General features: G+C 34.7%; 1 protein-coding gene across 1 annotated transcript; it reads left to right on the top strand.

The window, feature by feature from the left end:
* The first annotated feature begins 6,867 nt into the window (after nt 1-6,867).
* Nucleotides 6,868-21,569, top strand: LOC130986772 (gamma-cadinene synthase-like). The gene is given in 9 exon segments (XM_057910289.1): nt 6,868-7,108; nt 7,305-7,352; nt 7,354-7,529; nt 13,669-13,703; nt 13,782-14,151; nt 15,628-15,846; nt 17,267-17,405; nt 20,534-20,779; nt 21,166-21,569. Coding segments are annotated over 9 exon segments (1,626 nt in total). The 5' UTR covers nt 6,868-7,012; the 3' UTR covers nt 21,463-21,569.
* Nucleotides 21,570-22,459: the final 890 nt, after the last annotated feature.

Genomic DNA, 22,459 nt, shown 5'->3' with positions numbered 1-22,459 from the left:
AATGCTTGATTTTCAATAAGACAAATAATCAATTATTGTAACAATTTATATTTGACTTTTTAGATATTTACAGACTTAAACGAGTTTGAGAAAAAATAGCGATATTACAATACGTGTTTTGACGAGAACTGGTAGTAAAAACACTTTTGAGTTGGGTTTGCAACATGACTGGTATATACATTCTAATAAGATATTCTAAAAAGATTTAAAGTAAACTCATTTCAGGAAAAAATGAGCGCAATTTTTTTTTATAGCTAGAATGATTACGATTTCATCGCATTTCACTAAATTTTTAATTCGATTCCAGTAAAGGCAATTTCCTATGAGTATTTGTTTTGCTATGTCGATAATAAATAAAAGTCATGGACAATCTCTTTTAAATGTAGGATTATACATGCCAAAACCTATTCTTAGTTATGAACAACTTTACGTGGCAATCTCAAAAGTCACTAAAAGAAGAGGTCATATGCAAGACGCAATAACTAACGTGTTGTATGATGAAATTTTTGATAGATTATGAGTTGATTGCAAATTTAATAATTTATATATTCAAACTTTTAAAGTTTAAGTCATTAATGATACTCCATCCGTCCCAGCCAAGATGATACATTTCTTATCGGCACGGGATTTAAGGAGTTATAGATTAGTGTTTTAAGTGTATAGTAATAAAGTGATAAAGTAGGAGAGAATATTAATAAAGTAATAAAGTAGGAGAGATAATGTAATAAAGTGATAAAGTAAGAGATCGATTAATTAGTTGTAATTATGCAATTAAAATCCCTTATTTTTTCTATATATAGAAATGTAGCATCTTCGTTGGGACGGCCCAAAAAGGAATATGTAGCATCTTCGTTGGGTCAGAGGGAGTATTATTTAATTTATTTTTTTCTTATTTTTTAATTATTGGTTCCAACTACAGACATCTAATACAGATATGTTTCAAATAATTGTTTCAATTTCTCATTTAATGTTTTTTGGATCGAAACTCTGATTACATATAAATTTTATAAGGCATTTAAATTAGGTCAATTTCAAATAAATATTATAATTTTTTTATTTTAAAATAATTTTATTAAATTCTCTATTTTGTGAAAAATAATTCATGAAACAAAAAATGTATTAATAATTTCGTAAACATATATTTTAATAGATCCCGTCGAAATTCGACGGGTCACTTACTAGTTGGTAGAAATAATGAGAGATCGAAACTACTATCCCCAACATTAATCTGACTTTTAGGCACATCCCACAATTAATCTATCTTATATATATTATTATATATATAAGCAAAATAAGCTCTATCCTACGTGGCTTCATATAATTAATCACTCCATTTTAATTTTCTTCAATTCTCATTCATTCTTATTTTTTCTAAATTTTTAATCAATAATTTTCGATATCACTAATTTTCAATAGAGTAAAATTTTGAAGTAGCCAAAATGAAGCATAAAACACAATTTATGGCCACACATTGAAAAAACACAAATTTTGGCCATTTTTATTGATTTAGACATTTTTACCCTTAATGAGGCGGACCGGAAAGGATCAGGCACGCGGGTCGCGTGCCGGGTCGGGTTAGGCACTTATGGCACTAATAGTGCCATAAGTGCCAAGATTTTACTTTAGTTTTATTTTGGATTTCTGATGGCATGCCATAAGTGCCATCGGCAATCCAAAATAAAAACAAAGTAAAATAGTCATCTTGGCACTTATGGCACTAATAGTGCCATAAGTGCCAACGAAAATTCAAAATAAAACCAAGTAAAATGATCATTTGGGCACTTATGGCACTAATAGTGCCATAAGTGCCATACGTGCAGCACAAATACAGAAACAACATCATTTAAACCCTAAATGAAACATCTAAACCCTAAATGGATAATCTAAATCATAAATGGAACATCTAAACCCCAAATGGATAATCTAAACCCTAAATGGAATATCTAAACCCTAGGGGGAAGTGTGCACTTATGGCACTTATGGCACTAATAGTGCCATAAGTGTCATACGTGCAGCACAGATCAGATCAGATTAGATCTGTCGATGGCTGAAATCGAATGAGGCGAAGATCAGATCTGCCGATGGAGGAGGCGGCGCAACGATCAGATTAGATCCACCGTCGCCGCCTCATCAGATCAGATCCACCGCCGCCTTATCAGTTCAGATCTGCCTTCGCCGCCGCCTCATGATATCCTCTGCCACCTGACCGACCTCCTCCACGCCGCCGATTTCAGAGGACCGGATCTCCTCCACCGTCGCCGCCTCATCCTCTACTTCGACGAAGTCTGCCCAAGCCGCGAGAGCTCCGACGAATTCTTCAAGCTCGGCGCCGCTGGAGAGAGAGAGAGATGAGAAAGAGAGAGGAGAGAGCGGCAGCCGAGATGAGAAAGAGAGAGGAGAGAGAGAGAAGGGTAGAATAGTCATGACATACAAAAAATGGCCAAAATTTATGTTTTTTCAAATTGTAGACAAAATTTGTTGTTGTATGTTGAATAGGGCCATTTGACCCTATTATCTCTTTTCAATATCTCATAAATTTATGTTGCTTTTATAATTACGTGTAATAATAAAGATTACGATATATCAACAACCATTCTTCTTATCTATCTTAGTTTATAATTTAATAATTAATTGAGTTACTCTCAACTCTGCTACGCACGACAAGCTGCTGTTAACAAATAATTGTGCGAATAATTTATTAACAAAATGACCAAATATAGAAGGTAATATATATCAACAATTTTTTATATCTAATAAATAATAATATAACTCTTAGAACTCCAACTCAACCATTCTTCTTTTTAGATCGTATAGTTTTTATTATTCGTACTATCTAGTATTTTTTTTTATAAACTAATCGTATTAAATAAAGAAATTTAAAAGCCTCACCACAGGGGACTTGAATCCAAGACCTTTGACCTTAAGCATTAATTCATTACCTTAACACATACATATAGATGTTCATAAATCCACATTTATTTTTTTCAGGAGACTTCACTAATTGTAGAATCTAAATAAAAGATTATATACATGCTTATGTGATTTTTTTTTCTATTAATTAATATTACTATTTACAATTATTAATGTTTATTTTGAAATATTCTGAGTTTTTATTGAGATGAATAACTAATTATTGTAATAACTTATATTTAATTATTTAGATATTTATAAATTGAAATATAGTCGAATAATTAACGAATATTAATATTATGAATTTGAAATAAGAACGAATAGTAAAATCATTTTTAATTGGATTTGAGATGAGGACGAGTATATAAACGAATTTCATAATTCACGAATTGTATAATTATCAAATTTGATAGTAATAACGAAGAAACAGAACAGCTATTTCCAGTAATGAGGCACCGAAGCTACTATCGCCAGTATTAGTCCGACTTTGAAGCACATCCCACCATGGGGACTACTATCTCTCTATCTCCAGTAATAAGGGACCAGCATTAGTCTGACTTTGATGCACATCCCTCAATTAATTGGTTTTAATCTCCAAAATTAGTATTATCTTATCTCTGGTATTAGTACGACCACCGTAAGAAATTGCACCCCTAACTGAAAAACTGGAAATATATTTTAAAAAAAGGGTACATCAACGATATGGCTCTCTGCACCATCATATTAATTTAGGGTAAATGTTACTTTATGTCCCATCGTTTGATCGAATTATCGATTATGTCTCAACTTTCTGATAATATCTAATTGATACCCAATCTACCAACATTTTTTTAATTATGTCCCGTAAAAATTTTCTGACGCCCGGGAGTTGACGTAGAATACCGGAAATTTATTACGTGAAATTATTAATCCACTTGAAATTGCCAGCATTATTAAACTTAAAAAAAAAACATATGGCACTAAAATATAATACGACATTGAGGGTTTGACGTGGAACACCAGAAATTTATTACGTTGAATTATAAAAAACATAAAAAAAGGAAGACACGTAATTCAAAAATTCAACGTGTTTTTAAGCTAGGGTCATCGTTCTTGTCAAGACAATTCTCCAATCTCAAAACCCTAGTTTCAGAAATTGAAAATCAAATAATTATTGATACAAAAACTGAAGAAGAAGAAGAAGAAGAAGAAGAAGAAGAAGAAAGGCATTGTTCATCTCGTTGGCAGCAAAGAATGGAAAAGAAGAAGAAGGGCGCCGTTCATCTCGTTGCAAGACCAGCCTGCTCCACTGGCAAATGCTCAAAAACACAGCAGTAAAATCCCCAAATTGGAAATCACAAAACCCAGAGAGAGAGAGAGAAACTTGAGAGGAGAGGGGGCCAGAGGAAGAGAGCTCGTGGCGGACGAGATTGCCGATGGCAATGTAGGGCATGACGATGAGCTTGGAGAGGCAGGCAACGTAGGTGCCCTTACTTGTAGAATTATTGACGGGCAATCGCAGTCGAAGAGCGTTGATGAGTTGTGGCCGCACTGCTTCTTCTTGTCTTCGTTGGCGGGAAGGGAAGAAGGGTTGAGGGATTTGAGGGATCTAGTGATCAATTGAAATGATTTGGGATTTTTGTTTGAATTTCCACTAACTTCTTCAATTTGTTCTTTCTACTGGAGGGCAAGTACCGAAGACTGTCGATTTTTTTTCTATGATTTGGGTATTTTTTTCTTCAAACCCTCAATGCCGTATATATTATGTTTTAGTGCCACATAGGGGTTTTTTTTTTTTTAAGTTTAATAATTCTAGCAATTCTAAGTGGTTTAATAATTCCACGTAATAAATTTCCAGCGTTCTACGTCAACTCTCGGGCGTCGGAAAAATTTTACGGAACACAATTAAAAAAAGTTGGTACCTTGGATACTAATTAGATATTATCGAAAAATTAAAACATAATCGATAATTCAGCCAAACTATTAGACATAAAGTGATATTTATCCTTAAATTTAATGTTGTTTGACTAAATAGCCTCCATCACAAAAATCAAAACCTCATAATTAATTTTAAGTCGTTTGACTAGATATAACCGCCAATCGCCATCATAGAAAACAAAACTAAGTCCATGACTCAATATTGTATGAGAAATAAGAATAATAAATAAGTTAATATAAAATTATAAATAAGTTTCATATAATGTATGAATAATTAATAAATAAAATTTGAATTAATATTTTATTCAATTTTCAAACAATATAGTTATAAATTATATGATCAAATCAATAAAAAAAATGTTACAAATCTCATAACTAACACAAAATCTAACTAAGTCTTTATTTTTCATTATTTCCTTCACTTTGTTGCATTGGAAAAAAGAGTCATGGGGGCAGTGGTAAGAAAATGAGGAAGACTAGAGATTGTTGTCTTTAAATTTCCACCATCTGTGCATTTATATTGGCACAAATGGAACGAATTAGTTTGTTCGTACAACCTGTTCCTCGTAGTACATTGACAAATCTCGGGTCGGTTGGCGCGAATGGGGCCAATGGTTCCATTTGCACCAATCGTACCAGTTCTTGACCTGACAGATCCCAGTATGGACAACACTGATGGAGCTAATGTCTTAATTTTGACTATAATTTATTAAATTATATTAGAGGACAACTATTGATTTTTACTATTTTATACGACTAGTACAAAAATCACTTAACGGCGAAATCTGATGGTACTCAAATTTTGGATAACACATTCAATTTTGATAATTGATAGTGGAAATATGGACGATTCAAATGTATATGATAAGGCTTCTGTTTGTCTTCTCTTTCAATATATAAAAAATCTGACAGATTACTATCGCAAAAGTATATATCTTGTGTATTTTCTTCATGTATTTTTTATTTAATCATATGCATTTGTTGTGTTTTATATTATAATTAAAAAATATAAATATATTCTGACTGTATAATGAAATCCATTAATAGAATGAGATCATTTCTAAAAAGTTGTAAAACTTTTGAACTTTGTGCAATTTTTCAGTTTAATAATATGGAGTACATTTTTATATTTACCGTATACAACTTTTATGTTTAATATCAAGCGTAAAAATATACTCTGATTACATGATAAAATTCTGTTAAAATAAGAAGAGAACAATTTCAAAGAATTGATTTTTTAAAAATTTATTTTATGTATTATTTTTGTTCGAAAATATGAATTTTGTATTTAACTATATACATATTTTTCATGTTTAACATTGAACGTTTAAAATATCTTTGTATCCATCTTAGTTCTTACAATAAAAAATTCATTTAAAATTAAAAAGTATGAAAAAACTTAATTATTGAATAAATAAAATCAAGGAATGAGAATAGAGCTACATGTACTTAATGTTTGAGTATTGTACAATCCATTCAACACAAAAAGTAGGGTTTTGGCAACTTCTGATCTGATTTGAGGATTTACATTTGAAAGATTCTGATCCATAATTAAAGACAGAGAAATATTATTTAATTAAGTAGTGAAATCTATCCTCTCTTGACTTTTAGGGACTTGCTCAATCTTTATTACTCACTCACTCCGTCCGCCTAAAGTAGACTACTTTGGTTGGGCACGAGATTTAATAAAATTGGTGATGATTTTAATGTAGTGGAGAAAGGGTCCCACCACTTTATGGAATGTGTGGTTGAGATTGAATTTGAGGTGGGTTTTATTGTAAATAAAGAGTGTTTGTAAGGATAAAATATTAAAGTGGGTGGTGAGACCATTTCCATAAAAGGAAAGTGGTATACTCTTTGCGGACGCCTAATATAGTAAAAATTGTCTACTTTTGGCGGACGGAGTATTTAATTAGGTTAATTACGTAGTGTTTTGTCAAAAAAATAAAAAATTAGGTACGTAGTGAAATAATTAAGCTATATTATTTAATTAAGTAGTGAAATATGATCACTTTTAAAGACTTACTCGATAGTATATTATTGTGGTCCAACATATTTAATGCCCAACTGTCACACCAAGTCTATAAATTGTTGAAAGCTTTCTTGCCACAATTCACAACTTAATCAAGCATAAAAAGTTAATCACATAAATAGAACTAAGTTTATTGTTTTATTGTTTTGAGCGATGGAAATGGTTTCTGCCAACTTTCGTCCACTCACCACCGCTTTCACCCCTAGCTTGTGGGCTGATGTTTTCAATACATTTTCTTTCGATGACCAGGTTAATTTGCCTATATTTATATGGATATTTTCTATAAAACATTGATATATATGCTAATTCAAACTGATCAATCTGTATCTTGCTATATTATAGTAACTCACTTACCTTGCAATATCTAGATTTTTGATCCACGAAAATATTTATTTATCGTGTATTTATTATTGTAAAACAAAATTAATATTTTCTGCATGCGCAGTTGCAGAATAAGTATGGTGAAAATATTGAAGCACTGAAGAAAGATGTAACAAAATATGCTAATGGCTGCAACTTCTTCTAAACTGATTGTATTAGTCGATAAACTTGAGCGTTTGGGATTGGCTTATCATTTTGAAACCGAAATTGAAGAGAAGCTCCAACAGATTCATAATTCTGGGAATAATGAAGACTACGATTTGTTGACTACTGCACTTGGATTTCGTTTGTGTTGGAAATATGGTTTTATGCCAAATCTGAAAATTATTATTTAATTAAATATTTATTATTTAATTAAAATAATAATTGGATGTTAATCTACATCTCGAGTAGATCAACGTGATATACTTGAAGTCTCAAAACCGATTTCCGGTGAGTGAGATATTGTATGTCAAAGTTTGGATGTTGAAGAGGAAAAATCAGTTTCAACTTCTGCGTTCAACGATTGCGGCCACCTACCGCAGCCGCCGGAATTGACTGTTTCAACTTCTGCGTTCAACGATTGCGGCCACCTACCGCAGCCGCCGGAGTTGACTGCCGATCCGTTCACACTCGGTTTAACACCTATAAATATGGGTGTGTGGTGAGCTTTAGAATTCACTCTGAAAACTCACAACTCACAACTCACAAAATAGTCTGCATTCTGCATTCCACCTCTAGCTCAGTTTTCGATCCTTATTCAGTTCGCCGGAGCTCGCCGGATTGTGGTGCTACATCCGCCGAGACGTAGTCGTTTTACCTTTGGGGAAGATACGCCAAACCGAAGAGCACTACCGGGGCGATAATCTTCTTGCGGGAAGAGATTCATCTCGACTCGATTTTGTTTATACGTATAATTTATTTATACAGTATATTTCAGTTGTATCAAATTATTTGAGTTGTAATTTCTCAAATTATTTACTTTGTAATATTTCAATTATTTTGAGTTGTAATTTCTCAAAATATTATTTTGTAATATCTTGATCGTGTACCCGGTTCTAACAATCGCAAGAAGATTAATTCTCTGCCGTTGATACACGTTCGAGAAATGGCTCACACCGACGTCAATATGGATGGCTCCACCACCTCTGCAACCATCGGTTCAACCACGTCGTCAATATTTTCCTCGTTTGCATCAACGGGGGCTTCATCGTCAACATCTAGAACTATTGGTCTTGCCGAGAAACCATCAACGTTCTCAGGCAAGAACTTCAAATATTGGCAAGAGAAGATGCTATTCTACCTCACAACCGTGGGGTTTGCCGGATTCTTAATGGAGGATAAACCTCCAACCCCGAGTGAAGGGGAAGGGGAGACAAGCCAAGAAATTCGTGCCGGATATTTGAACTGGTGCCGCGGCGACTACTTGTGCCGTAACACCGTTCTCATGTCTCTGGACGAACGGCTCTATCGTGTTTTCAAGGTTCATGAAACCGCGAAACAATTGTGGGAGGCCCTTGATCTAAAGTATCAAGTGGACAAGGCGAATACTACCAAGTATGTCGTTGCCAAATGGTTGGAATATAAAATGGTTGACTCCCGACCATTGATGGACCAAGTGGAAGAGTTCCAAAATCTTTCACATGAGGTTCAAGCCGAAGGGATGCCCTTGGCGGATGCATTGCTCGTTGCAATCATCATAGAGAAATTACCTCCTAGTTGGAGGAAATTTCAAAACCTTTTGAAGCATGAGCGCTCGGAGATGTCCGTGCCGATATTGTTATCCAAGCTTCAAATGGAGGATCACGTGAGAAGTCGTGATCAAAAGGGAAAAGCTCCGATGGAGGCAAAGGCCAATCTCGCCGAGAAAGGCGGTCCCTACAACAAACATGGTCGCCCTAACCCTAATAATAAGGGTAAAGGGAAGCAAGGCGGACATCAACCATCAAAGTTTGATGGTGTGTGTTATAATTGTGACAAACAAGGTCACATGGCTAAGGATTGCCGCAAGCCAAAGCGGAAGAAGGCAAAGAGCAACGTAAACAACGTCGAGAAGGACTTCGACGATTGGAACCACGATGACTTTGCTGCCATGATCTCCGAGGTGAATCATGTGGACAACCCGAACGCTTGGTTCGTGGATACCGGCGCTACCGTCCATATATGCATAAATCGTGAGTTGTTCCACAACTACAAAGAAGTGGAAAACAAAACGATAATGGAGGCTAGCGAACGGACATCCCAAGTCCTTGGCATGGGAGATGTGATTCTTCAACTCATGTCGGGCGTGGAGATCACATTGAAAGACGTATTACACGTTCCAACTGTCCGAAAGAATTTAATTTCGGGCTTTAGGCTTACGAATAAGGATTTTGAATTGTTTTTCAAATCTGACTATGTTGTAATACGCAAGTGGGGAAAGTTCCTAGGGAAAGGCTATGCCTCCGAAGGACTTTTCAAACTTGGTGTAAGAGCTTGTAAGCCTGCCAAGGCTAAAATCAATAAAGATGCATCAACTTCTTCTGCTTACTTGATTGAGTGTTCTGATTTATGGCATTGTAGACTTGGACATGTTAATCTAAATGCTATAAAGAGATTAGTAAAAATGAATTTACTAAAAGTTGATGAATACAACTCACAAGAAAAATGTGAAGTTTGTGTTGAAGCCAAGATGGCTAAGTTACCGTTTAAATCGGTAAAAAGGAGCACTCAACCTTTGGAACTTATTCACACCGATGTTTGTGATTTAAAGTTCGTGCAAACTAGAGGTGGCAAGAAGTACTTTATCACCTTTATAGACGATTTCACAAAGTATTGTTACCTTTACTTATTGAAAAGTAAAGATGAGGCTATTGAAGCTTTTAGAAACTTCAAAAATGAAGCCGAGAATCAACTTGGATGTCGAATTAAGATGGTTCGAAGTGATAGAGGTGGAGAATACGTAGCTCCATTTGCTGAATTATGCAACGAAAGTGGTATAATACATCAAACGACGGCTCCTTATTCACCACAATCTAACGGCGTTGCTGAACGCAAGAATCGAACTCTTAAGGAGATGATGAATGCCTTGTTGATTAGTTCAGGATTACCCCAGAACATGTGGGGGGAAGCTGTCTTAACGGCCAACTATATCTTGAACAAGATTCCACTCAAAGGGAAAGATGTAACTCCCTATGAGCTATGGAAAGGAAGGAAACCTTCGTATAAATACCTCAAAGTGTGGGGGTGTTTAGCCAAGGTAGAAGTGCCTTTACCAAAGCAAGTTACAATAGGACCTAAAACGGTGGATTGTATCTTCATTGGTCATGCACTTAATAGCAGTGCCTATCGTTTTATAGTGCACAGATCGGAGATACCTGATATACATGTTGGGACAACGATAGAATCAAGGAATGCTATATTCTTTGAAAATATCTATCCTAACAAGGATAAAGGTACATCGAACTCTAATGATGGAGTTGATGGTGATGCTACAGGTTCTAAACCTATGGAAGTAGCTAGTAATTCTACTCAAGTAGATGATGCCACGGGTTCTAATCATGTACCACCTAATAGGAAAAGACCAAGGTCTAAACCTATGGATGTAGAACCGAGACGTGGGGAACGAGTTAGAAAAGCTAATGTCTATGGACCGGATTATGTTGTCTTGATGCTAGATGGCGAACCGGTGACGATTAAAGAAGCTATGTCTGGCTCAGATGCAGCTCTCTGGAAAGAAGCCATCGATATTGAGATTGATTCCATTATGCAGAATCATACTTGGGTGTTAGTGGATCTACCACCTGGAAGTAAAGCTTTAGGATGCAAATGGATCCTAAAGAAGAAGTACAAATCTGATGGTACTATAGATAAGTACAAAGCCCGACTTGTCGTTCAAGGTTTCAGGCAGAAAGAAGGGTACGATTTCTTCGATACCTATTCACCTGTGACCAGACTAACATCTATTCGGATGCTTCTCGCTATTGCTGCCTTGCACAATCTCGAGATTCACCAAATGGATGTGAAAACTGCATTCTTGTATGGCGAGTTGGAAGATGAAATATATATGAAGCAACCTGAAGGGTTTGTAGTACCTGGGCAAGAGCACAAAGTATGCAAACTTCAAAGGTCTTTATATGGGTTGAAGCAAGCACCGCTTCAATGGCATTTAAAATTTGACAGTGTAATGTTGTCAAATGGATTCAGAATCAATGAGTGCGATAAATGTGTCTACATTAAGAATTCTAATAACGGATATGTTATTGTTTGTCTTTATGTAGATGACATGCTCATCATGGGAAGTAATTCCCGAGTGATTCAAGAAACCAAAGGCATGCTAAGTAAAAATTTTAGCATGAAAGATATGGGCTTAGCTGATGTTATCCTTGGAATTAAAATTCTAAGAAGACCTGAAGGTATTACTATAACACAATCTCACTACGTTGAGAAAGTGTTAAAGAAATTCAACGCTTTTGACAAGCCAATAGCTAAGACACCATGGGAACCTAGTGTGCATTTGAGTGTACACAAGGGAGAACCTGTTGACGCGATAGAATATGCGAAGATTATTGGGAGCTTGTTGTATCTAACAAATTGCACTCGTCCCGATATAGCATGCTCGGTCAGCAAGTTGGGCAGCTTTACAGCTAACCCTAGTAATGAACATTGGAAAGCTCTTGAAAGGGTTTTGAGATATTTGAAATATACTCAAAACTATGCGATTCATTATACTAGGGAACCCTCTGTACTTGAAGGGTACTGTGATGCAAATTGGATATCTGATGCCAAAGACTCGTTTTCAACGAGCGGTTATGTATTCACTGTGGGGGGTGGTGCTGTGTCTTGGAAATCCAAGAAGCAAACATGTATTGCAAGATCGACCATGGAATCAGAATTCATAGCTTTGGATAAAGCTGGTGAAGAAGCCGAGTGGCTTAAAAATTTCCTCGAGGATATTCCATGTTGGTCGAAACCTGTGTCGTCCGTAATAATTCATTGTGATAGTCAAGCTGCTATCGGACGAGCACAAAACCATTTGTATAACGGTAAGTCGAGACATATTCGTCGACGTCATAATACCGTGAGACATATGATCACTAGTGGAGTTATCACAATTGATTATATAAGATCAATTGATAACATAGCGGATCATTTGACAAAAGGTATCCATCGAGATCAAATGTATAAACTGTTAGGGGGAATGGGTTTGAAATCCACAAATTAAGGATAATCATAGTGGAAACCCAACCATGATGACTGGAGGATCCCAAGAACTTGGTTCAATGGGACAACTAAGCTATGAAAATCCGTGTGTTGAACACTCGAATTGCCTATTCCTTGTAGAACAGTGAGTGTTCGGAAACCTGCACGTGGTGAGGTTAAGTCTTTGACTTTTAATGACTCTAGAACTCCTCGAAGAGGACAAGTATAGCAGGATACTTGAGTTAAGAGTCACCTATGTAAGTGTAAAGTGGGGCCGCTTCGATTGAAACACTTATGAATCCAAAGGGGTGTTCCAAGGCCTGTAATGGACACAAACGTGAGAACGAATAAGGATTGAAACAATATTGTGTCAATATTGTTGACTCAGTATACACCGAGGAGGACTAGTTCAAGGAACCATATCCACTAGGCCGCCGGTATACTCGATAATATTGACTATGGCAGGTTCAAAGCCACAAGCTACCTTTCCAAAAGCAATGTTGTTTCTTAAGAAGACTGAGCTAAATGTCTGCATACATACGCATACTGATTTCTCACTCATGTGGGGGATTGTTGGAAATATGGTTTTATGCCAAATCTGAAAATTATTATTTAATTAAATATTTATTATTTAATTAAAATAATAATTGGATGTTAATCTACATCTCGAGTAGATCAACGTGATATACTTGAAGTCTCAAAACCGATTTCCGGTGAGTGAGATATTGTATGTCAAAGTTTGGATGTTGAAGAGGAAAAATCAGTTTCAACTTCTGCGTTCAACGATTGCGGCCACCTACCGCAGCCGCCGGAGTTGACTGCCGATCCGTTCACACTCGGTTTAACACCTATAAATATGGGTGTGTGGTGAGCTTTAGAATTCACTCTGAAAACTCACAACTCACAACTCACAAAATAGTCTGCATTCTGCATTCCACCTCTAGCTCAGTTTTCGATCCTTATTCAGTTCGCCGGAGCTCGCCGGATTGTGGTGCTACATCCGCCGAGACGTAGTCGTTTTACCTTTGGGGAAGATACGCCAAACCGAAGAGCACTACCGGGGCGATAATCTTCTTGCGGGAAGAGATTCATCTCGACTCGATTTTGTTTATACGTATAATTTATTTATACAGTATATTTCAGTTGTATCAAATTATTTGAGTTGTAATTTCTCAAATTATTTACTTTGTAATATTTCAATTATTTTGAGTTGTAATTTCTCAAAATATTATTTTGTAATATCTTGATCGTGTACCCGGTTCTAACAGTTTGCTCAGACAACATCAATATCATGTATCTTGCAGTATGTCATTTCTCACCCTACCTCACTTCCATTGTCAGTAATATTGTTGACAAATTTTATATGATGTTATTGAAACAGATGTTTTTGAGAAATTTGTTGAAGAAGACAAGAAATTGAAAGAAAGCCTTTGTAACGATGTTGAGGGGTTGTTAAGCTTTTATGAAGCAGCTCAGGTGAGGATTCATGGCGAAAATATTTTAGATGAAGCAATGGAATTTACAGTTGAGCACTTGAATCGTATGGTACCAGAATTAAAGTCTCCCACTAAAGAGAAAGTGCAGCAAGCTCTTCAACTCTCCATTCATAGGGGTGTTCCCATCTTGACCGTCCGTTTTTACATTTCTATTTATGAATCAACGGATGATGATCAGCTGCTTGTGAAACTAGCTAAATTCAACTTCAACTTCTTGCAGAATATGTATAAGAAAGAACTCTCCGAACTTTCAAGGTAATTAAGATTTAAAAGAAATTGTTATTCAATTATTTTTGGAGAGTTTTGTGTAAAATAGTCTAAATTAATGGTCAAAACGTGTCAAGATTTGGATTTATTCACAATTAAACATCCATATAAACACATGACCTTGTATATGATCAGTTTAGTTTAAAGTAAGTCTCGTCTACATACTGCTTACTCAGTATGTATATTAAAGAATCTTAAAAAATGAATTTAGTAAAGAGAATTCATATCTAATTTTAATATGAGTCAAATTATGAGATATTCATATTGAGCAATGAAACTCAATATTTGATCACTCATCTAAAAACACAAAATTTGGTCAGTTTTTAGGTTTTAGGACTATTTTGTCCTTAATTAGGCGGACTGAGTTAGGGTTACGTGCGCAGGTTGGGCTCGCGGGTTATGATGGTACAAATGACACTGTTAGTGTCAATTGTATCATTCATTAGGTACACTTGGCACAATGAATGTCAATTGTACCTAGGGATGGCAGTGGATCTTGGACCCGGCCCAAATCCGTGGATCCAGATCCATTTTTCAGGGTCTGGATCTCAATTTTTTGAACCCGACGGATCTGGATCTCAATTTTTAAAACGGATTTAGATCTAGATCTTGAAATTTTAGATCCGGATCTGACCCGTGGATCGTTTTATTTAATATATATATATATATATATATATATATATATTTTTATATTTTTTATATTTATTTTATTAATAATATTAAATATATTAAAAATTAAAAACAATACACTATGGAGACTTTTTTTTCTTAGGAAATGTAATTTGGAAGACTTGTTATCATTGACTTGAGCATTGAGATTTGTTTATTTTGAATTTTTAGTGACTTATTTTTCTATGTTGAGACTTTGTATTGCATGAGTATATTTTGTGCAATATTTTTTTATGATGGAAACTATATGTTGTTGTTTTTGTGATTTTTTTTTTAATTTAATTTAAAAACAGTGAATCCATGGATCTGGACCAGTGGACCCGCGGATCTGGGGCAAATTTGGATCCTATACATTAAAACGGATCTGAATCTGGTATTGATGAGATCCGATCCAGATCCAACCCGTTACCATCCCTAATTGTACTGTACCAAGAGAAAGGACGCGAATGCAGAGAGAGGCGCAACCGCTGACTTTCCCATGGCCGCTGGCAGTTGGTACAAATGACACTAATAGTGCCAATTATGTCATTCATTAAGTACACTTGACACAATTAGTGTCAATTGTGAACCGAAACTGTAAAAATTGCCATAATTTATGTTTCTCATATGGATGATCAAAAATTGAGTTAATTCATTGCTCAATATGACTATATGAGTGCATATTCTCTTTTAATATTGTGATGTTTTTTTAAATGAAATTATGATCGTGATCAACATGAGAGTTATCAGGCTCAGTGTTACATTTTTGCAACTCATCAATCCCTTTAATTCTCTCATTCGTCTTGATCTTTGAAGGTGGTGGAACAAATTCGAGCTTAAGTCGAAATTGCCATTTGTAAGAGATCGAGTAGTAGAGTGCTATCTTTTGGGAACAACATATGGTTTTGAGCCTCAATACGCTTATGTTCGACGAGATGTTGCCAAAAGTGTACTAATGGTTACAGTTATGGATGATATGTATGACAATTATGCTACACTTGAAGAAGCTCAACTTTTTACTCATATTTTGGACAGGTATGCTCATACATAATTTATTTATTTTTACTTTTTCGTTATGTAGATTGTAGCTTCGTCCACGATCATGTGCACACAAATTTCAAATATTACAAAGATAATGTTTATTATATAACGAAGGGTTAAATATCAAATACGCCTTTAACATTGAGGTCTTTATCACTTCTAACACCCTATATATGGTTGAGGTCGATCAGTTCAACTAAACCTACGAAATCCTTAATTTCGTGCAATTAGCCCCTGCAACTTAACGGCCATTTAACACCGTTAACTATTTAATTTTTTTTATTTATTTTGTTGGTGGTGGGACCCACGCCTTATTCTTCTCCAAGCTCGCCGGAAACACGGTAGTTCACCACAAACACGCCAGAAAATTAATTTTAACTACTAATGTATTTTCCGATTCTTGGAGCCATGTGTATAGCTTCAATCTTTGACGCTTGATCACAATTTACTCACTGGGAGCTTGCCTAACACTCTATTTGGTTTGAAGAGCTTGTCAATTCTTACCTTGAATTACAATCGGTTGAACGGAGAAATCCCTATTGAAATTGGGAATGTATCTTGGTTGAGGGAGGTCAGTCTCTCTCACAATGCCTTCAATGGAGAAAGCCCCAATTCGTTAGGTCAATATTAAATCTCCATTCGTTCAATGTCTCGTACAACAATCTATCCGGCGCAGTTCCCCCAAATCTCGCGCACAAGTTCGACTCCAGCACGTCTGTGGGCAATCTTGAGCTCTGTGGATATGATGCTTCGACACCGTGTGCTCCGTGGCGGTGGCTCCGTCGAAACGGCGTCGTAAACTGAGTACTAAAGATATTATTTTGATCGTGGCAGGGGCGTTGCTCATAAACCTGCGAATTACTTGCTGTGGTTTGCTCTGCTGCTTGATAAGGAAAAGGAAAATGGCTAAGGAGGGCGGGGGGGAGGCTGCTAGAGGCGCCGACGAGGCGGAGAAGGGCGTCCCACCGAGTGCCGGTGAGGTGGAAGCGAGCGGCGGAGAGATGGGAGGGAAGCTTGTCCACTTTGATGGGTCGATGGTGTTCAGTGCGGATGATCTGTTGTGTGCGACTGCAGCGACCATGGCCGAACTAGCATGTTTGTGGTGAACTGGCGTGTTTCCAGCGAGCTTGGCGAAGAAGAAGGCGTGGGTCCCACCACCAATGAAATAAAAAAACTTAAAATAGTTAACGGTGTTAAACGACTGTTAGGGCAGAGTTTTTAATTGCACGAAATTAAAGACTTCAGAGGTTTAGTTGAACTGACCTCGATTGAACTGACCTCGATCATAGGGTGCTAGACGTGATAAGGGCCTCTATATTAAGGGCGTATTTGATACTCAACCCTATAATAAAAGATTATTTTTATAGAAATTGTAACTAAATATACCACAAATTAAATGATACTTTTGTTTCAGGTGGGATATGGAGGAGATAGATGTGCTCCCTGAATACATGCAAATTGCATATAGATTTATTATGACCATCTTCCAGGAATACCAACATGAAGCAGCAAAACAAGATAAATTATTTGCGGTTCCTTGTTTCAAAGAAACGGTATGTCCCACTTTTATCTACTATTTTTCTTTTAAATTTCCTTCTCTCTTGTATGTGACACACTGATACATTCGTATGCATGATGCATCCGCCCTAATAAATTCAATTATATTGAATTATTTAATAAGTTCTCATTAAGAATTAATAGATCCTACTTGGAGTTAGGGGTGGTAAAACGGTTCCGGTTAATCGGTTTTAACCGTAACCGAATCGAAAAAATCGGTTTTCGGTTAACCGATAACCGGTTCGGTTCGGTTATCGGTTAGTGTGTTCATCACTAATCGGTTAATCGGTTTAACCGGTCAGTTAACCGGTTAAACCGATTAACCGGTTTATTTTATATTAAATTAATTAATTTATATTTTAATATTTTAATTTAAATAATACATTAATATTTCAAGTATCTATAAAAAAACATTTGTTCTAAATTTTCATAAGTTATGAGTTGGTGCAGTGGATAAGACCTTATTCTTTCTTTCAAAGGTTAAGAGTTCAAATCCTATTGAACACATTCTACAAATTTGATTTTTTTTTTAAATAAAAATCGGTTAATTCGGTTAACTGGTTAACCGATTAACCGAATTAACTGGTTAAATTCGGACAAATTGAGAAATCGTGGATTAATCGGTTAACCGGTCCAATAATCGGTTCGGTTATCGGTTAGGGAAATGGCCCTTAACCGATTCCGGTTAACCGGTAAATCAGTTCGGTTAAAACCGAATCGACCGGTTTACCAGCCCTACTTGGAGTGGATGCACAGTATATTCGCATGCACACAGTTTTTTGCCTATACCACTTTTCTCTTATTTCAACTCATGTGGTTTCTAAATCATATGTTATTATAAGGGGTTTTTGCAAATAAAATCACGAACAATTTTGAATTTGCAATTTTAACGCGACTTTTGAAGTGTGGCGAATTAAATCATAATCTTTTCAATTTTTACAATTTCGTCCCCTCAATTTTTTCCGGCCACCGGAGTGATGAGTTAGAGTTTATGTGGATTATTTTTTTCCACGTAATTAATTTCTGACTAAGATTAAATTACTGACTAAGATTAAAATAAAATCAAAACCTAATTCTTTTATTTTTCTTCTTTTTTGTCGAACTTATTTCAGTATCCCCCATTTTCCTTAAACTAGTATGCCCTCCCGTGCGATGCACGGCCACGATATATTTATTTATTTTTAAAATTTGAAATTATGTAAAAATATTATTATTTATGAATCAAATTAATTAATAACAAAAAATATATTATTTAAATATTAGTATTTGATTTAAAATAGTGTATAGTAATAATTTTATCAACTTAATGAGTAGGAGTATAATATTAAGTTCAATGAGTATTGTATAATAATAATTAAATTTACCGAAAGTTTTTTGTTATTGATTACTCCCTCTGTCCACGAAAAAGTGCCCTACTTACACTTTTTTTTTGTCCACGAAAAAGTGTCATGTTTACCTTTTAATTTGTACATTCATACCCTTTACTTTTCAATTTATTTACAACTTATGCCATTAATAAATCCACAATTTTATTTAATCTATGCAATTAACCCACACAATTAACTCACTAATTAAAACTACGAAACCAACTCCCCCAAGCCTTATCAATCCCATTTCCCCAAAATTAAATTACTCTTTCTCTGAACTCAAACAAGTGGAAGAAATACACACAAACCCTCCAAATTGTATCTCCAATCATATCTATAACCCGATTTAATGGCTTTTGGGCTATGTGTGTTTGTTGATTAGCTCAATGGAATAGTAAATATGTTCTGAAAATTAACTCCACTTCACGTGTGAATTCCGCACTACAAGAAATTGAATTTTTACCCATACATAATTATCCACACATAATAATGTGTGGTAGTTTAGCCACACATAATTTCAAAATGTGTAGGTAATTCACACAAAAAAATTTCATTAATTATTGACATTTAAAATGTGTGGCAAAAATATTTTCGTGACATTTATTATTTTACGGTTATTTTTCAGTTTTATTTATGTATAATAAAATTTATTTTTAAATTTGTTGCGCCAACGTGGCAAACTAATTATTTTCTATTAAAATTAAAATTAATAAATACGTTTATAATATTGTCTCGATATTTGTTGATAATTGTGCATTATATTTTTTAATTAATATTTTTAATTTAAATATTTTTATGTATGCTTTGATAAAATAATTCAACAAATAAATATTATATTTTTTTAATCAAAAGATAAGAGAAGATATATAAATTTTGTAGGAGAAAGAGATACAAATAGAAATAATATAATAACAAAATAAGGAGAAAGAGAAAAAAAATAAAGAATATTGTAAAAGAGATAGGAGAGAGAAAAATAATCACTTTAAAATTTTAAATTATAATAAATTATTTATTTCAAATTCATATTTAATGAATTTTAAATCTAATTGAAGATCTTGTCATGATCTTTAACTTAAGATACACATCAAATATATTTTTATAAAAGACGAAAAAGAAGTAAAATAAAAGAATTAGGTTTTGATTTTGTTTTAATCTTAGTCAGCAATTTAATCTTAATTAGAAATTAATTACGTGGAAAAAAATAATCCACATAAGCTCCAACTCATCACTACGATGGCCGAAAAAAATTGAGGAGACGAAATTGCAAAAATTGAAAAGGTTATGATTTAATTCGCCACACTTCAAAAGTCACGTTAAAATTACAAATTTAAAATTGTTCGTGATTTTATTTGCAAAAACCCCTTATTATAAATAGTCCCACATCCACATACATGAAACACTAAGTACTCATGATATGAAATCTCATATGAATAAAAAAAAATTGCTAGCTTCAACTTACTACTAGGAAATCTCATATGAATAAAAAAAATTGTGCATTCTTGTTACAAAGCTAAACAAAACCCCAACAACTTATATTAGTGATTGAAAGGATAATGGCGACATTTAGACCTTTAATTAAATTTAATTATAGTGTTGTTAACATGTAGTTTGAAGTACATGCATGTATGCTCTAATTACTAATCAAATATGTTCATAATTAACTAGCTTTTTAGAAAATGTACCTTGTGTATGAGCACATGTTTTAATTTTACATTTTCATTTTTCTTTTTCTTTTTAATTTTGTTGTATGTGGGCAGGCGAAACAACTTGGTATAGCTTACAACCAAGAGCTGAAATGGGTTATGGAAAGGGAAATGCCTTGTTATGAAGAATATATGAAGAATTCAGTGATTACAAGTGGTATTTATGTGATATCCACAGCTCTTGTCCCCACCTCGAAATATTTTAATGAAGAAGCAATTCAATGGCTGCTCAGTGCACCCAAAATCGTAACTTCCACTGCTAAGTTAGGAAGGCAATTGCAGGACTTGGCCAGCCATGAAGTAAGCACTATTCAACAATTATGAACTTTATATATATGTATATATGATAAAGTAGATTGGGACCACATCAAATTTTGGCGTTTGTGTTTTCGAATTAACGGCTCAAAAGATGAAAGTTGGAAAGTTCGTGTTGCCAATTTTTTTAATGCAAAAATATGCAAGATTAGGGATTTGTTTTCTACATTTTAAGAGTCTGGTCGAATTGGTAAGTTAGGTTAAACTGACAATCATCCTTTTAATTTTGAATATATACTAAAAATATTATACTGTACTTCTTAATTTACATTGATTTATATATATGATTACATATATATCAAGGATAAATCATCACATCATTCAACTTTTCTCACCAAATAATAATACTATATATATGTTTGCATGTGAAGCGCGAGAACAAGAAGGGAGAATTACTGACAGTGGTGGATTGCTACATGAAAGATAAAAACACATCAAAGAAAGAGGCACTTTCCAAATTTGTGGAATTGATTGAGAATGGATGGAAGGATGTGAACACAGAATTGGTAAAGGTAAATTGTGTGGCCAAAAAAGTAGTGGAGAAAGTTGTAAGGTTTGGTAGGACATCAGAGGTGCTTTACAAGAACAAAGTGGATGGCTTTACCAATCCGGAAACGCAGTTGACATCATACATTGTTGCTCTGTACGTGGATCCTCTACTCATTTGATTTTCGTTTGTTTTGTTCCAATGTTTAGCTACTTGTTTTTCTTGTGAAATTCTGTTCAAATGGGGAATTTCACTTGAAAGCTTTCAATCAGGCTGGTTGGCCATGTTAAGTCTAATAATCTATTGCCTCTGCTTCTCTCACTGTTTGAGTTTGCAACCATTATATGCACTGCATGAATGAAAGAAATTAAATGTGTTAATTCTCATTCTCCTACAATCTATAATTTTGCAATTCACTCCAAATTAGAGGCCACCAAGTCGATTAAAATCATGTACGAGCACATGTGTAGTTATTTTTCGTAAATAAACTTGCCTTGATCGATCCGTGAGGTGAGACAAGGTAATTACTTGAATCGATCCAAAAGCAATGCCGAATATATTGCAATGGGTAATTTTAAATAGTGTTAATAGGCAAAAATATAGCCTCCAATTTTTTCACTATAACCCCTCAATTTTTAAAATAATAAAAATAATGATGATTTAACTATTATACCCTTATAACCCCATTTAAAATATATTAATAAATTAATAACTGATCAACTCAAACTCCAAAATCAGAAAAGAGGAATCCATTATCAAACTAGCTCGTCTGCATTTCAGGTGCAGCATTCCGCGGCTGGAAAGGAATGGCACATTGTCTCGTCTGTATCTCCCTTTCGAAAATCTCCTCGCCAAAATCGTGACCTCTGCTAATTCTCCCCATTGCATAAGTGATGTCGATTTCGAATCACGGGGTTTTGGAGAGAAGGGGAGCATTCACTACATCAGAGTTGGTGGTAGTGGATTATCTGCCCTCACTGTGCTCGCACCCAAACAAGTGATATCTATGTCATATTATGCTTAATTTTACTTTTGTGTGTTACATAGTGTGTTTATATGAGGTAAAGGGACGAAACTTACATTTTTATTTTTATGAAGATGGGATAGTGAATGAGGATGGAGATTCTAACTATTGTAAAGAAAATTCAACGGCGAACAAAATTTTATGCCACTGGTCA

Source organism: Salvia miltiorrhiza, chromosome 5, assembly GCF_028751815.1.
Source record: "Salvia miltiorrhiza cultivar Shanhuang (shh) chromosome 5, IMPLAD_Smil_shh, whole genome shotgun sequence".
Taxonomy (NCBI): domain Eukaryota; kingdom Viridiplantae; phylum Streptophyta; class Magnoliopsida; order Lamiales; family Lamiaceae; genus Salvia; species Salvia miltiorrhiza.
This window is presented reverse-complemented; position numbering and strand designations above follow the sequence as displayed.